We start from the raw sequence: 17,376 nt of genomic DNA on the forward strand, positions 1-17,376 counted from the left end.
TTGTGTGGAGCATTTAGAGAGAAATAGCAATAAATGTTTTATCAAATGCGTAAACTGTGTACAGTCATTTTGGTGTAAAATGCATTATGTATATATAAGTCCAATACTGTCATGGACTTCATTAAATCGAAACATAGTTAAAAGAAGATGTAGTCTATCATATTTGTAAATTCAGCACTTGCTTGGTGCAGTTTTTTTTATTAATAATAAAACTAACATTTACTCATCCAGAAAACGTCTCTAACTTTATAAGGCAGGGGTAAGGTCTGCCTATACACTACCCTTCCCAGATACCATTTATGGAATTAAACTGTTTTTTTTTTTTTTTTTGTACTTATCCCGAAAATTTACTCCTATGTTTCCAGTTTTGTCCAGTTAACTTGTATGTTGCCGTGCCTGCGATTGTATTTTGACAGTAGCAGAAGCATTCTACAAGGTCAAGCCCACAAAATATGTTTGATCTTTGTTTAATGACTAATGAAAATTCACGAATGAAGTTTTTGTAGCAGCACTTATGAATGTATTCTCCAACAATTCGAACTATATATATAGGACATCAATGACGTGAATGTCGGATCTTATATTACGTTTGACAAGCTAGTAGATTAATTTGGCAGGTGAATTGTAACAGTCTAGCCCGCTAGTGATATTGTTCGCTCTGGGCCTAGACCCTCACGAGTTTAAAACGCTTCACTAGGGTCTAAGGTTGGTTAACTTATATACTCACCATCCCTCTTGTGTTTTGCCGACGTAGGACTTTGTCTAAAGTCCGGGATGTTACATAATAAACAAGGTGCACAAGGTGCCCGCGAACATAATAAACAAGGTGCACAAAGTATTCAGGAAGCGGGTGGACCGCCGAGATTCTTTGCAATGACTAGACATAATAAACAAGATGCACAAGGCGTATGTAGTGTAAATATGAAAAGATAAGATGAGTGTAACGACGAAGTACTCATACCTCTCTTTTATAGGGTATAAGTCGGTTAACATTCGAGGACGAATATTCTTTTAAGTGGGGATAATGTAATAACCTGATATTTTATTAGTTATAATTTATTTAATTTTCACGAGTATTAATATGCATGTACATATATTTTTAATTGGGATTATTATTTACATAGGTATAAAGTGATTGGTTGATGGTCTAATTAATGAGGGCTAGGCAACTGACAATTTAAATATTTTATACTAATAAAGTGGGCCAAGCCCACCATCCTAGTCACGGGCAAGACCTAAAGGGGATACCTAAAGTAATAAATAGGTGAACAATTAGCTTGAGATAACTAAGAGAAAATTCATTACAGTATAGAGGGCTTTTCGACATTAGCAGGGATTCTCTTGAACCGAGAGCTAGGAAGAGTGGAATATTTTTGCAAGTTACAACTCAACTGTGATAGCAAGGTATAGATTTAATTTATCCCTATGACTATATCTCTTGAATTAATGTAGGAGAGACATTATCATTGGTTTTTTTTGTTATAGTGACAAGGATTGAGTTAGGAACAAAGTGGACATGGCGGATATCGGATATAGGTTCAATTGTGATCTCAAAAACTGGGTATAGATGCAAAAGCCCGAAGATGGTAGTCATACATTTTGGGCTTGAAACAAAATGGAATAACAAAGTGCAACAAGACATGTTTTCTCTTTTCTTTAACCTTGTTTAATCCAACAAAAATTGAGAAATTAATAGTCATTTTTTATTACTCCGTTATTCAACGCTATTTTACTTCAAGATCTTTGATAGCACCATTTTATCAAGTAGTAATAGCTTGGTATAAATTTTACCATTTTTAAAATTTTAAATTCATGAATTGCGGATGTAAATTCAAAATATTTTATGAGAGATAAGACATTTCATTTTTGTAGCCACCTCTTGTCTCCCCCCCTCCCCTCCCACCCCCACAAATAACTACCTCTTGTCAGAGGCGGACATACCCTCAGGATAGTGAGCTGTCAGGAATCTGGACTCGATCTCACTTCAACATTTGCTCAAATTTTTATTCACCGGCCACTTTCAAATCCTGAGTCTGACTTAAAATTTCGCTACCAGTTTAGAACAAGGATACAAAACTTCAATTTAAACGTAAAGACTATAAAAGCATAAGGTTTTATTAACATATGGTTGAAAATTTAGTGTAAAAGTTTAAGTTGACTTTCCCTTCAGACACATCCGAAAAAATTGTGCAATTTGATCGCTTCTAAACTATTAACCCTATTTTCTAGCTTATCAATTTATATATTGAACATAGTTGTTTTAGGAAATATATATAATCCTACTGAACATAGGCTTATTTACGATTACTTAAATATGGATAATGGGAGAAAGCGACATGAATACTGTCGTAATATGGGGCACATTCATTACATAGATGTAATATTTTTGGAAAAATTTAATTCGTCAGCAACTGAAACTTCTGTCATTGGGATTCGCATCTAATTACAGAGCAACCCATATTTTTAGCTTATTTTCTATAAATAGCGATAAGTATTTGATACGAACAAAGATTACATATTATCCTGTTTTTTGAAGTTACAAAAGAATCTAAAAGAAAGAGGTTGATTTTGATGGGGTCGTGGAATTCAGTTTCGTTGGAAGTGTTGTACAATGTTTTTGGATGGATTGCGTTTGTCTTATGGTCTATTAGCTTTTATCCTCAAGTCGTACTGAATTTCCGTAGGAAAAGGTTTGTGCTTCTTCTCTACATAATTTATTTCTTCTTTTACTACTAGTTCTTTTCTTTGCTTAATAATTATGTTTCTTACGTGAATCTTTTTGAATGAAAAACAGTGTGGTGGGGTTGAATTTTGATTTTGTGGTGTTGAATTTGACAAAGCACTCGTCCTATCTCATCTACAATGTTTTCATGTTCTTCAGTTCTGCCGTTCAGAGGCAATATCATCGTCGATATGGCTCTAACGAGGTTTATAACACCACCCTCAAATCCTTTTCTCCTTTTCGTTTTTTCTATTGAATTGTTTGAACCGCGCAAACACGTTGAACTGTTTACATTAAATATGTTACGGTTGCTCATATGCTTGTTTTGATACCATATTGAATTGCAACAATTGTTCCAATGTTGAAAAGCTATAATTCATTTGGTTATAAACACTGAATTTGCCCGTATGATATTTGGTTAAGCACATTATATATTCAATTTTATAAAAATACTATGTTTTTGCCCCTTTATATAGGAAATATGTTAATTCAGTTTTTGCACAATACATTTGTGATTAAACAGTTGAACAATTAATAATTCACTAAACCTATGATGTATAAGTATTGGAAGTAAAAGTGCACAATTTGATTAATTAATAGAAGGCTATATATGTTTAACTAAATATCACGAGGATCAAAATAATTTTTTTTAGATATTTGATGGACTAAAATCACAAACTTTCCTTCTATTTTATTTCTTCATATTAAGTTGATACTATGTTTTATAGTGAACTTAATGACTAATGTGCTGAACTGCTGACTACCTTCATTGTTTAATTTCAGATGATACCTGTAGCTGCCAATGATGTGGCTTTCTCTACTCATGCTGTTGCTTTAACAGCATTTACCTTATTTCAGATTGCTATTTATGATGTAAGTATACCATTATTTTTTTTTTACTCTTTACAGCTCAAATATTATGTGCATACTGAAATGTGAGTTTATGACTTGGTGCTAATAAACAGTACATATTTCTTTTTACAGCGTGGAAATCAGAAGGTCTCAAAAACTGCTATTGCAATTGTCACTGTTGCTTGGTTGAGTGTTGCAGTTTGTGTTTTTGTGGCTTTCCCTAAACACTCTTGGTTATTTCTAGTTTCCTGCTTCAAGTAAGCCACTTTCTTTTAAATCCACAATTAGTTCTACTTAACACCCTTTTCTTCATGTTTAAAAAATTTCATAACAATAAAATAAATTTGTTTGTTTGGTCAAGTTAAGGTAACAGTACTTTATCCATTTAACCACTATAACAATAAATTCTCACAGTTCTATATCTTAATTGCAGCACATTGCAGGTTGTTATGACAGTAATTAAGTACATTCCCCAGGTAATTGTTGCTCTGGTTGAAGGGAATAAACTCAGACTTCTATATGAATTGCTTGTGATTTTGTTCTCTTCTATTCAAATTACAAGATTTTGTGATATGTTTATACTGAATTAAAGTTGTTGGCTCTAAAAAATCTATAGGCTGTTATGAATTTCCGGCGAAAGAGCACAATTGGATTTAGTATTGGCAACATTTTGCTGGATTTGTTTGGAGGATTAACAAATTATGGGCAGATGGCAGTGCAATCCATAGATCAACGTGAGTTTCAGCATTTCAATTATATAGCGTTCGACTAACATACATTGCTATTTCTGTTTTTTACCTAGTTAAAGAATTCTATGAGATTCTGTATATGTGCCTAATGTATAAATATTTCCGAACTATTTTCTGTACAGATTCTTGGGTGAACTTTTATGGAAACATCGGCAAGACATTATTGTCATTGGTAAGTAATTTTTCTTTATATTCCATTTATTTACTACACTTCTGATCAGATTCTCTTTGTTTCCTGTTCTTGCTTCTAATTACTAGGTTAAGGCACAGACAATTATGTGGTTTTGATGAAATGAATGTTGCAGGTGTCGATATTCTTTGACATTCTCTTCATTGTGCAACATTATGTGCTCTATCCTTCTAGGAAAGAAGTTGCTTCTCTTGATTTTGATGTGGTAAGCAAGAACCCATTATTTAAATCTTTAGATCATCCACATACGTTACTGTAAAATGTTTATTGTATTGTTTGATAAAGTATGCAAAGATATGCTAAGTAAAGACTATATTTCTGCCTGTAGACACCAAGGGACATTGAGGGATGCTGATGGCTATAGCTAGTGATATTCCGAACATATTCATTTGCTCTTTCTCTAAGTATACTGAGCTCTAGAGTTGGGAGCACAAATTCCCCGAGGCAGAACAAAGATCTCACGCATGATTAAGTGGATTCTATGTTTAGACGTTTCTCCAATACAAATTCATTATGCATTCTATGTAAAATGCATAATGTATATAAGTCCAATACTGTCATGGACTTCATTGAATCGAAACGTAGTTAAAAGAAGATGTAGTCTATCGTATTTGTAAATTCAGCACTTGCTTGGTGCAGTTTTTTTAATTAATAATAAAACTAACATTTACTCATCCAGAAAGCCTCTCTACCTTTATAGGATAGGGGTAAAGTCCTTCCCAGACACCACTTATGACATTAAACAAGGTTTTTTTTTTTGTTGTTGAAAATTTACTCCAATGTTTCCAGTTTTGTCCAGTTAACTTGTATGTTGCCGTGCCTGCAATTGTATTTTGATACTAGCAGAAGCATTCTACAAGGTCAAGCCCACAAAATATGTTTGATCTTTGTTTAATGACTAATGAAAATTCACGAATGAAGTTTTTGTAGCAGCAATTATGAGTGTATTCTCCAACAATTCGAACTATATAATATAGGACATCAATGACGTGAATGTTGGATCTTATATTACGCTTGACAAGCTAGTAGATTAATTTAGCAGGTCAATAAAATTGGAAAAACTTATATCCTTATTTCAGGATAAAATGAAGAGAAAGAATTGAGACAGCAGAGGACGGAATTAAAAAGGCAAGTACAAAGCCACTGCCGGGCACCCAACCCAAATAGATGGACACCTACTTTTGCAAAGACCAAATATACTCTATTTCTATCTTCCTCCAAATTAAGTTATGATCATTGATAAGCTAAAGTTTGGATAATTCAACTGGTAATACTGTTTTCTACAGCAAGGATGGTTCTTTTGTCAGAGACCACCCTTTCCACCGCTCTATTAGTTGATTGCTCGTTCTTGCTGCTGGTTTTAGTCCTACCATTTCTTTCAACAGTTCGTTGCAATATCCGGACTGGTATCCCACCCAAATCAAAGTCTTCCTTCAAAGATCTAGTTAGGAACCTCAAATCTGTCTCTGAGAGCTAAGTTTTTCCGCTCATAAATGCAATAAAAGTCGGTGGTCTAGCTTTCACCTGAGTGAAATACTTGATCTTGGGTTGAGCCGCCTGGTCTTTCCAAGAATGTCTGCTCATGACCTGCCACACATTGTCAATCAACATTTATTTACCCAAACACATAACTTGGCCTGGTGTGGCACATTTAGGGAAACTGTATACCTTGCGTAGCCAACGGTTAAGACAAGCTGTTGGCGATCTCAAACACCATTTTTCATATGTTTCAACAACCTGACGCATGACAGCTATCCGACCCTTTCCTTCTAGTGCTGAAACAAATACAACAGGTATTCCTGTTACCTGCAAATAAATTGCTTTAATGATGAATCAAATTCTACAACTGAAATTAACTAAGTATTCTCCCGAAGGTCATCTACCTATTTTTAAAGTGATAACATGCATCAAAAGATAGGAAAAGGAAACATAAGACATACAGTACAAAATTATATGTCCCAATTATCAGCTAGAGTAACTACATTGTTATCAGTGCATAAAATTTGTTCTTTTAATAAGAATTTTTGTTCAAGGAGAAACTGAAGTTGTCCTTGAATAGCATACTCATCAATCAAGTGGTAATACAAGATTAAGTATAGTAAATTCCGATTCTGCATTATTTCTTTTTAAGAAAGAAAGAGAAGGAACTGATAAAGATTAATCCCGTGGTTACTTGTCTACACATGTTTCCTTACATAGTCTGCTTATACAATCACAAGAAACCCCCCATTCCTAAATGTCTTGAGATAATCACTGACTACCATAGAAGTGATATCCTCCTATAAAAAAAATTCTTACATATTAGGGACATAGAAATGCCACGAATTCACTTGTATTATGGAATGGTGGACAAGCTCCTCCAAAGGTAGATGCATGAGAAACATTGAAATAAACAGTAGGATAACTGCAACAACAGATTATAGTTTTCCACACTGACAAACCTGTGGTATAACTGTCTGAATTTCTGCGGGTACAACTTCAATTACGCGTTTGTACAATTTGGAATTTTCTTCCCCTCTCAGAAGATCCATCTTATTTACAATCACAACCAGACCACGTCCTTCTTCTACTGCTCGCCTCGCTAAAACTACTTCAACATGCTTTATGCTCCACCTAGCTTTTGCAATCTAATCATTATAAAGGAAAAAATATAGAATAGTTGCATGGCAGTTAGAAAAAAAGATGCGTGAAACACAGAAATAGAAATTACTTATACCACAATAGTACTAAAGGAGGGGAAAAAACAAGGAAAACTTTTGCAGATTAATCATGACTCAGGTAGAGCAGCAACTACACAAATCCCGTTGAATTGTCAGTCCATTAGCAGGCATAGAGCTATATGTTGCATTGCATTTGATACATCTCCTATATTATAGGTGTGGGTTACAATTTTCAGCCAATATTCTAGGTTGTTTCCACCAATCGGATGTTATATATATGAAACATTGATGCAAGTCATTCCTTCATGACACTGTTTAAACTAGAACCAACAGCTCTTCACCATCCCTTTGTGACTACTAGGCCACACTTTTGGGTGCCTTTTCCGTCATTCTTATTCAAGCAAGAGATACAAAAGTTAAAATGTTGTCCAGTTCTCAGAAAGAAGACAGAGAAGAAGATTATGGTTCACAGAATTTCTAGTAACAGCTAAAGCACAGTAATGTTTTCCACATTAAAACTAACTGAAACAAACACTGCATCAGCAAAGACAATGAAATGGACTAACCTTCATTGCCGAAAAATAAGGTTGCAAATACTCATAGATCGAGACCACTTTATTTGTTTAAATATTTTTTATAATGGTTATATCTGGGCCAGCTTGCGCTCAACATTGACTATTCCATTGGGTACCCGCTATCTCCCATTAGCATAGGTACCGTAACTCTACGCACCAAGGCTTAGGAAGATGGGAAGAAAGAATTCACCTAGCATTTTTTGTTTCTATTGGGATTTGAACCCTGGGCTCCATGGTTTTCACCCATTTCACCGACAAATATGTCACACTGTTAGGTGCATCTAAGCCAATTTATTAGAATTGCAATTTTAATCGTTTATCACACAGCAAATTCATTAAGTGGGCCAAATTCATGAATCTAAAACCAAAAAGATTGATCATCACAATTAGCAAACCTCTTCTGCATCGAGGACCAAAGCAACTATATGTGCTCTCATAAGGTGCTTCCTTGATTGCATAATACTTAAAGATGCTGGGCCCTTGTCCTGTTTTGTCCTTTCCAACCAACCTGCTGTGCCAACCTGAGACAATTAAACCCTCTCAACATCAGAACCTATCATGCAAATACAGAAATCAAGGAGCCTCTATTCAAAAAAGAACTCATGGGCAATAAGGCATATGTCTTAGTGCCATGCCTATACTGAAGTCTGAAGCACAACTTAAGCTAAGCGAAGCCCCCTTCCTGAGCTTTTGTGAGATTTAGGGCTAAAGCACGTCTTAAATGAACCTTTGACAACATTGTTTTGCGTCATTCAATGACACTTTTATGTCACTTATTTGTCGAAACAATGGTTCGTATTGGTATGAAAGTCAAAGCCGATAGGGATGAATCTTCCCCATATGCAGCTAAGCTTGCTGCATAAGATGCTTCTCAGAGATGCAAACAAGACTAAAACACCTGGACCTGTTGCTCAGTATGCTCTTAGGGCTCTTACCCACTAGGGGTCTAGGAATGAAAATTGGTCGTATAGAGGATGTGACTCCAATTCGTACTGATAGCACTTGCAGAAAGGGTGGTAGGAGAGGAAGAAGGCTGTAACCTTGCTGCTCTAGTCAAGAAGCAAATGAGGATTCTTGTTGAGAATGCTGCAGGTTTTTAGTTTCGATATGAACTTAAATCTTGCTCATCTACTATGTAGGTCTACTGATGTTGGCCTTGCCTATAAATTTTGCTTCTTTTTTCATGGTTGAATTTGTGAGACAATTATGGTTTGGGTTTGGGGTGGGGTGGGGGTGGGGTGGGGTTGGGGTTGGGGAGAATATGATATTGTTTGTAGAAAAAAAAAAGAGGAAAAATAAAAGGAATAATAAGGTTAAAAATTTTAAGGAATAAAAAAAAAGATTACTTTTTTTAATGTGATCTCTTTGAGTGCAATCATTACAATGAAGCTGAAGAAGGTCATGCTAATGAGTTTTACATCTACAAGAGTACTCTTCAAAAGAAATATTTTAGCCAAACTTGAATTGACCTAGTGACGGACAATATTTGCTTCAGAGTTACAGATATTTACCAAATAAATGGTTCTTCCTTCATACTCAAATTCAGCGCGAATGGAATCTCTAGTCAAACCAGCCTCGGGGCCAACCAAAACACGATCTTCTTGCAATATTGTGTTCAACAAGGTTGACTTTCCAACATTGGGCCGCCCGACAATTGCCAACTGCAATGGCAATTTACACTCCATATCCTCAGAGGAGTCATCCTCCTGGCTCTCATCATCTGAAAGATTACATGTAGAATAGCAGAAAAGATCAGAAGCTAAGTTGATAAGCTCTGCAGGAAAAAAGAAACACTTCTACAAAAGAATGCTGCCTTTGTACCTCTGCAATTGTACGTATATCTCTTGACATGTGACAGGTCACTGTATAATCACATTAAGGAATATTTTCTAGAAGATACATCACTTCATTTAAGATATACTCCATTTGCAGTAAGCAAAGCATAGTGAGATTAACCAAATAGAAGTGTTTCTCATATCATTCTCCACTTCCCATCCTATCTCCTCTGTTAGGATCGAGAACCCGGGTAGTGCGGAATATAGCCAAACAACGGTATAATGGCAATAACAAAGACAATGGAAGTTGATAACAACGACAATTAAAGTAGATAAAGAAGACACAAATTTAACGTGGTTCGGTCAAAGTGACCTACGTCCGCAAGCGGAGAGGAGCAATTTACTATAACAATAAGAGTACAAAAGAGAGTACAAAATTAGAGTAAACACTCTAATTAATCCCAAATACCCTAAGAGAATAACCTCACAAGATCACTCCAAAGAAAGGGTTCACACAAGTGCTTCCCAACACTAACTCTCATACAAAATACTCTTAATAAAGGAAGAAAGTAAGAAACAAGAAATGAAGACTCAAGTCTTGTTGGTGTGTTTTCAAATGAGTAGAGAGTCCTCATTATATAGGAAGAGAAGAAAGAAATGCTTGTCCAACAATTGGCCACATCCTCTCAAAATACAAGGCCATTTATTTGGCCAACAAGGCCTTAAATAAAAGGTTTCAAATGTGCCAACAAAGCTAACAAATAAAAAACCTAAAAATAAGGCCACATTTTACAAATCTCCACCTTGGCCTAATTTTGGCTGATATAGTAAATTTGCTTCACCTTCTCCGCAAAAGCCCCAATGGACATATGTCAAAATTTAATGCCATCAAAATCAGACAAGTTGTCTGATACCGAAACTGCAGTAGGGCCTTTAACAGTGGAGCCCAATAAAGTATACAACGAACCAGATCTGTGTGCTTTCATGATCACAAGAGCATCTTGAAAAACTTGTAAAACTCCACCTTCACTAGTGAATTTGCACCCAAGGGAAGAGTTCTCACCACATCATCGTGCATTCTGAACCGAATTGTACCTTTGCCAATAACGTTGCAAGTAACATTGTTACCCAGTTGGACAACTCCACCTGCAACTGAATCATATGTAGAAAACAAGTCTCTGCTAGGACACATATGATATGAACAACCGGAATCTAAAATCCACTCATTGTCTAATCTGAAACTAGTTTCAGATGCTAAAAATATAGTTCCCTCAATCTCATCAGTTGCTACACTAGCTTCGGCGGTGTCAGTATTTTTGTGCTCATTTATTCTTTCTTTATGTTTTTCTTTATTTTTCAGTTTATAGCATTCAGAGATATTGTGACCTTTCTTATGACAATAGCGACACTGTAAATTATTGTATCTGGATATGGAGTCGGATTTGCCTCTAACAAACAAGCCAACTTCCGTTTGAGTTCCACTAGCTTCCCCAGTAATATCACTATCTATCTGTTCTTTTGATTTAAAGATAGATTTAATATCCTTATAAGAGATATTATCCTTTGCATAAAGCATAGTATCTCTTATATGCTTAAAAGATGGGGGTAGAGAACAAAGCAGTAACACGGCTTGATCCTCATCTTTAATTTCAGCATCTATATTACTCAAATCCATAAGAATGGAATCAAAGGTGTCAAGATGAGAGAGAATACAGGTACCTTCACCCATACGAATTGTATAAAGCTTCTACTTTAGGTAAAGTCTATTTTTCACCGTCCTCTTCATATATAAGGTTTTCAATTTTTCCCACATGCTTTTGGCTGTGGTTTCTACAGAAACTTCACGTAAAACCTCATTTGAGAGATTTAAAATGATACCTGCTTTTGCCCTTTTGTCTATGACTGCAAACTCCTCATCCGTCATTTTATCCGGCTTCTTCTCCTTTCCTTGTAACGCCAAGTCTAAGCCATCCTGAATTAGGATAGCTTCCATCTTTAATTGCCACATTCCGAAGTTTGCACTTCGATCAAATTTCTCAACATAGGTCTTTGTTAGAGTCATTTTGGCTATTGAAACTAACCCGGTTAGATCCGGCTCTGATACCAATTTGTTAGGATCGAGAACCCAGGTAGTGCGGAATATAGCCAAACAACGATATAATGGCAATAACAAAGACAATGGAAGTTGATAACAACGACAATTAAAGTAGATAAAGAAGACACAAATTTAACGCGGTTCGGTCAAAGTGACCTACGTTCACAAGCGGAGAGGAGCAATTTACTATAACAATAAGAGTACAAAAGAGCGTACAAAATTAGAGTAAACACTCTAATTAATTCCAAATATCCTAAGAGAATAACCTCATAAGATCACTCCAAAGAAATGGTTCACACAAGTGTTTCTCAACACTAACTCTCATACAAAACACTCTTAATAAAGGAAGAAACAAGAAATGAAGACTCAAGTCTTGTTGGTGTGTTTTCAAATGAGTAGAGAGTCCTCATTATATAGGAAGAGAAGAAAGAAATGCTTGTCCAACAATTGGCCACATCCTCTCAAAATACAAGGCCATTATTTGGCCAACAAGGCCTTAAATAAAAGGCTCCAAATGTGCCAACAAGGCTAACAAATAAAAAAACTAAAAATAAGGCCACATTTTACATCCTCTATGCGGACAAAAGAGATATATAACTTAGCTAAAAGAGAGAAAATTAGCTTCCAGTCTCACTTACGTAGCTTCTAATACTGTTTGTTTAATCTTTTGAGAACAAATCCAAAATGACATGCATCTCTGCAGTTTCACTTAAGTAGCTGAAGTTGTTTATTGTATTTGTACCAACCTAAAAATATTATCTTCTTTCTGCACAGTACACTAAACTTCAACTGAGCAATTAAATGATCATAGGAGTAATGCTTTAGGGTTGAGTATCACATATTCATGATGTTACTAAACTACATCAGTAACATGGTTCTAGAAGTTACTAGCCATATTGAGCTGTTTTCAACAATCCACACAAATCATAACAGCAACCAGATCCATGCACTCATAATATTGATAGAGATACCTTTAGCAAGGATGCTGAGATTAATATTCAATTTGACCATGCAAAAGCAAACTAATCTCAAAACAGACAAAGGTAACATTTGAAGAAGCCAAATGAAGATGCGATTCCATGTCACTAGAGAATGCAGACTCACTGGCAAGCATAGGGAGATAAAGAGGTAGATGATCAAGACATTTACGAGGAAAAAATTCCTCCTCTGAAATAAAACCTTGAAAAGGACAAGAAGATTCAGATAAAGGAGGATAATTACCAAGCACAAAAATTCTCTCTGGGCATGAGTTTCTTACCATTTACGTTTTGGAGCACATATTCTTCAAGTAATGGTCGAAGAGTTTCATGAAGTTCAGCCATGCCCAGTCCAGTTTCAGCAGAAAAAGCAACGGGATCGCCAAATCCTAAGATATAAGATTCACCGACAACAGCTGCAAGAGAACCGTCATAGTCATCTAGCGATTCAGCTTTATTCATCACCACAATAGTCTTCATTCCAGGTGCATTCTTCCTCAACCACTTTCCAACATCCAAATCCATAAGCTGCAGTCCATCTCTAGTCACGATACAGAAGGATAGTTAATGTTTGCATCCAGAAAGAATTTAGTAATACAGTATGCAAAGTTTAAGTTTCACAAGCTACCAGCTTTGAGGCGTGTGATTATGTGATTAAATATGCTTTACTTTAGCAAATACCTTTTCAGCAGAATTTTCATCCTTTTTCTATTAGACAATAAGGAATCTCATCTATTGCAGCCAACGCATGGACTTTTAGAACAATGAATGACGTTAAATTTCTTGGAAGATTTGCATATTCGTTGTCCTATTCTTCGAAAAATTCTATATTTTTTCTTCTTTATAAGTAATTTATTGGAAAAGAAAAAAAGAGTTACCATAACTGTCTATCTGATAATCAACAGAGAAGAGAAAAGATAATATTGAAGAAACCAAGATTTTGTATTTTCATATGGTAAAATTCTTTTCCAATTCAACCTTGCATCAACTAAGAAGAGTGCAAATTGAGATCTTGACAGCACATTTCCAGTCATTTCTGCAGTTCTACGGAGAACAGAACCAGAAGAAGCCTCTGCTTCTAAGCCAGCAGAATCCAACACCTTAAACCTTAAATCACCCAATTTTGCAACACCTTCTCGTATGTCCCAGGTAACATGGTCAGTTGGAGTGTTGTATACAAGGGCCTCCCTCCTTCGTATCAAACTACAAATCAAAAGCAAATTAATGATTACATAACGATGACTGAAGGGTTCCCTTGCACTTGATTACAAATCAAATTCAAATCTTCTTTGCTGTACTTACCGGTAAAACAATGCTGACTTCCCTACATTAGGTCGTCCTATGATTACAACCGTTGGCAGCTTGTTAATATGAATCCATGTAAAATCAACCAAGTCTTCAGTGGAATGTTTAGCTTGCGGTCGACCATCAGTTTGACCAGCAGCAGCTTTAATATTGAAGTCCTATGGTACATTGTCACAAGCATCATCACCATCTGAAGCAACGTTATCTAATACTTCATCATCTGCCCTCTCTTGACCTAACAGAGTGCAGAATTTCGCAATGTTCTGAAAGAAATAATGTTTTGATACTGAAACTGGAGTTCCACCACCAATCTTCGTTGATGGAAATCCTAAAACAGAAAAGTAGCACCTGATTATGATGAGTATCAACTTTAATACACAAAATCTATCAAAGCCTAATAAAAGCATTACATAAGCAAAATTAGAAAAACAACAATATAACTAGTACACATCCATCCCAAAATAGTTGTGGTGGGCTATATTAATCCACTTAAGTTCCATTTTATTTCAGTACACAACAAATTAACATTCTAGCAGAATGAATGTTTGGCCTCCTGTGCTGGTTGTGCTGGTTGGCTTCTAACACTATATGTAATCTCTTAGTTGAAAAGGAGGGAAGCAGAATACTAGGCTGGCCATCTCCAACTATAAGAAAAGATTCCTAGGCTCAGCCTAGGGGTGGCAAACGGGCGGGTCGGATCGGTCGGATATGAGCGGGTCGAAAACGGGTAATTCAAAAAACAGATAAATTATCCGACCCGATCCGTATTTGAAACGGATAAAAAACGGGCTATCCGGCGGATAATATGGATATACATATTATTCATAACTTCTTGAATATGATCACTTATGAGAGAATTCCTGGTCTCTCAAATTTGAGGAACCTCCAATTTGAGGCTTTACAAATGTAAAAGTTAAACACATTAGTTATCCATTTGGTTAACCATTTTTTAAGTGAATAATATGGTTCTTATCCATATTCGACCAGTTTTTAAAAAGTTCATTATCCAATCCATTTTTTAATGGATAATATGGGTGGATAACTGTTTCCTTTTAACCATTTTGCCACCTCTAACTCAGCCTAAAGTTTCTACTCGTTCAGTATACTACTCCCTCTGTTTCACTTTATGTGATGTAGTTTCGAGTACGACGTCCACGTTGACTATTTTTTAGACACAATAGTTAGCAATTCAAAATATTTAAAAAAAATTGCAAGAAAGTGATCAAAGAAAACCTTCTTTTGACTCTCCAAATAGTAATTACATCACATAAAGTGGAACAGAGTGAGTAGTATTTACTTTGAAACATATGCTTAAAGTACCAAAATCAATAGGCACAAACAAAAGATTACCAATAATCTCATTGCAGATGCTTTTTTTGTGGAATACTGAAGCTGAGGCAGTAGAATTTACTCTGGAGAGGATACTAAAGCTATAGTGGATTTTCCGTGCAGCTCGGAACCATGCAGCATAAGACATTCCAAATCAGGGAATCAGAAAAAAACTGGTTAGTCTCTGACTATAAGAAAAGCGGTTACGGTTGGAAAGAATGAAAAGTTTGAAGCTTTAAAACTGCCGCCATAGCTCTGAGCGAAGAGGAAGCAGCTGAAGAAGTCCACCAATTTTAATATTGAACAAAAATATTCACTACTGTATTAAAATTAATACGAAAATACATTTTTACCCTTTCTTCTATTTCTTTTATTCCCAAACCCTCATTTATACGCTTCTCTCGATTTAAGTTCAGAGTCAAAATTTCAGAGGCAAAATCTCACTCCCTCAATATCGTTCCTCCATGCAACTCTTTCTGAGATTTTGTTCCTGCCCAGCCCATATCAATTCTCTGTGTATACTTTATCCAACTTAATCTATTTCTCCTTTGTCATCTTCTTTGCAGTGAACCAGCTAACCGGTATGTTTTCGATTTTGCTTTTATGTATTTTTCTTTTTGTATATCTCTAATCGTGATCAATGTTGTGTTTGTCATCAAGTATGTGTGAAATGTCCAAAATAATGATTATAACTTGATTCGCTGAGGAATAAGGAGCGGATTTTTGTGAGAAAGTTATTGAGAACCTTTTGGTATTGAAATGAGTTTGTGGTTCAATCAATATCGTGATTATGTAAGGACATTTCAGAAAAATAGTCCTAAGAATTTATAAGCTAACTGTGTTTAGAAATTTTAGTTAACTGTGTTTCTATTAAAGATGCATCTAATTAGGTCCTGGATTTTAGTTTTTTAGTTTAAATATTAAGGACATTTCAGAAAAATAGTCCTAAGAATTTGTAAGTTAATTTTAGTTAATTATGCTTCTATTAAAGATGCATCTAATTAGGTCCTGGATTTTAGTTTTTTAGTTTAAATATTAAGGACATTTCAGAAAAATAGTCCTAAGAATTTGTAAGCTAATTTTAGTTTACTGTTCTTCTATTAAAAATGCATCTACATAAGGTCCTGGATTTTAGTTTAAATATTAAGGACATTTCAAATAATCCTAATGTTTACGTTCTATTTCCTTCTTTGTAGTGTGCTAATGGAAGGAGATCGTGTTTTCGAGTTTGATAATTGACGTAATTCGATGGGCTATTGGAAAGGAGATTTTCAGTATAAGGAAACAATAAAAAGTTTCTTGTCAAACACGCAATGGAAGAAGTTGAGGGATGGTGTTTTCGGAAATTTTTTCCGATTACAAGGTGTGAAGTTTTGTGGTAAACTTATTCATTGTATGTTGCTTTCAAAAATTGTAAGCAATGACTCGAATTCAATGATATTCAAGATTTTTGATCATGAAGTGAAGTTTACACGTGAAGCATTCCAGATAATTACTGGGTTGAAATATTCTTCGTCAGTGGACTTCAAAGTTTTAAGTAAAAGAGAGAATAGGCTTTCGAAAGTCTACTTCCCTGGAAAGGATAGAATCGTGTTAGGTGATTTGTGGCATTTTATTACTAGTCACTCATATGGTACAACTGCATCATTTGTAGGCAGCCATGATGATGCGGTGAAGTTGGCAACAATTTATTTTGTTGAATCTGTGTTGATGGGGAAGCGCAAGAATCGGAATGTGTCTGAACGAGTAATGAAAATCGTAAATGACGATGAACTCTGCTCTTCTTTCAATTGGGGTTCTCTTTGTTACGAAAAGTTACTAAAATCATTGAAGAGTTGCTTGAAGCCCAAACAAAACATTTCGGACAATGAGAATGAGAAAGAGAAAGATAAAGAGAAGGACAGTTATACTATACTTGGCTTCCCTTTCGCCTTCTGTGTTTGGATTATAGAAGTATTCCCAATATTTCAGAAAAAACAATTTGTGAACTTCAGAGAATGTGGGTTCCCTCGGATGCTTTGTTATTCAGATATGAAATCTTCACATTATGACACCCTATGTAAAAAGTACTTCCATAATGAAAAAGTAAGTTAATAGGATTACTAGCTATTTTTTTGTTTATGTGTTTTAGTTTTGAATACTTACGT

General features: G+C 35.4%; 2 protein-coding genes across 7 annotated transcripts in view; one reads left to right on the forward strand and one right to left on the reverse strand.

The window, feature by feature from the left end:
- LOC104109458 (cystinosin homolog) overlaps positions 1-5,187 on the forward strand; it is a 49,794-nt gene extending 44,607 nt beyond the window's left edge. Inside the window, exons 1-11 of one of the 6 annotated variants that reach the window (XM_009618764.3) lie at positions 1,303-1,404; positions 1,486-1,586; positions 2,537-2,690; positions 2,795-2,927; positions 3,506-3,595; positions 3,707-3,831; positions 4,008-4,050; positions 4,191-4,308; positions 4,446-4,495; positions 4,629-4,718; positions 4,842-5,187. In XM_009618764.3, coding sequence (XP_009617059.1) covers positions 1,568-1,586; positions 2,537-2,690; positions 2,795-2,927; positions 3,506-3,595; positions 3,707-3,831; positions 4,008-4,050; positions 4,191-4,308; positions 4,446-4,495; positions 4,629-4,718; positions 4,842-4,868 — 849 coding nt within the window. In that variant the 5' untranslated portion in view covers positions 1,303-1,404; positions 1,486-1,567 and the 3' untranslated portion in view covers positions 4,869-5,187. Of the gene's footprint in view, positions 1-1,302; positions 1,405-1,485; positions 1,587-2,536; positions 2,691-2,794; positions 2,928-3,505; positions 3,596-3,706; positions 3,832-4,007; positions 4,051-4,190; positions 4,309-4,445; positions 4,496-4,628; positions 4,719-4,841 lie in introns of those variants that run through there. The other 5 variants (XM_009618766.3, XM_009618767.3, XM_009618768.1 and 2 more) reach the window with 5 other exon arrangements.
- Positions 5,188-5,498: 311 nt separating this feature from the next.
- Positions 5,499-15,472, reverse strand: LOC104109460 (uncharacterized). The gene is made up of 9 exons (XM_009618773.4): positions 15,251-15,472; positions 13,898-14,228; positions 13,574-13,798; positions 12,877-13,136; positions 9,260-9,468; positions 8,144-8,269; positions 6,955-7,140; positions 6,182-6,319; positions 5,499-6,100 (listed from the first exon to the last, which is right to left on the reverse strand). Exons 3-9 carry the CDS (start codon positions 13,627-13,629, stop codon positions 5,987-5,989), a joined length of 1,089 nt encoding a protein of 362 aa, XP_009617068.2. The 5' UTR covers positions 13,630-13,798; positions 13,898-14,228; positions 15,251-15,472; the 3' UTR covers positions 5,499-5,986.
- Positions 15,473-17,376: the final 1,904 nt, after the last annotated feature.

The sequence above is a fragment of the Nicotiana tomentosiformis genome, chromosome 2, assembly GCF_000390325.3.
Source record: "Nicotiana tomentosiformis chromosome 2, ASM39032v3, whole genome shotgun sequence".
Taxonomy (NCBI): Eukaryota; Viridiplantae; Streptophyta; class Magnoliopsida; order Solanales; family Solanaceae; genus Nicotiana; species Nicotiana tomentosiformis.

Excerpts from the sequence above, each read along its gene's own strand:
- LOC104109460 (XM_009618773.4), bottom strand. The coding sequence starts at position 13,629 with ATGACTGGAAATGTGCTGTCAAGATCTCAATTTGCACTCTTCTTAGTT. Across the intron at positions 13,137-13,573 it reads CTCTTCTTAGTTGATGCAAG|AGATGGACTGCAGCTTATGG; the intron begins GTTGAATTGGAA and ends TATCGTGACTAG. Across the intron at positions 6,101-6,181 it reads TTAACCGTTGGCTACGCAAG|GTCATGAGCAGACATTCTTG; the intron begins GTATACAGTTTC and ends AATGTGTGGCAG.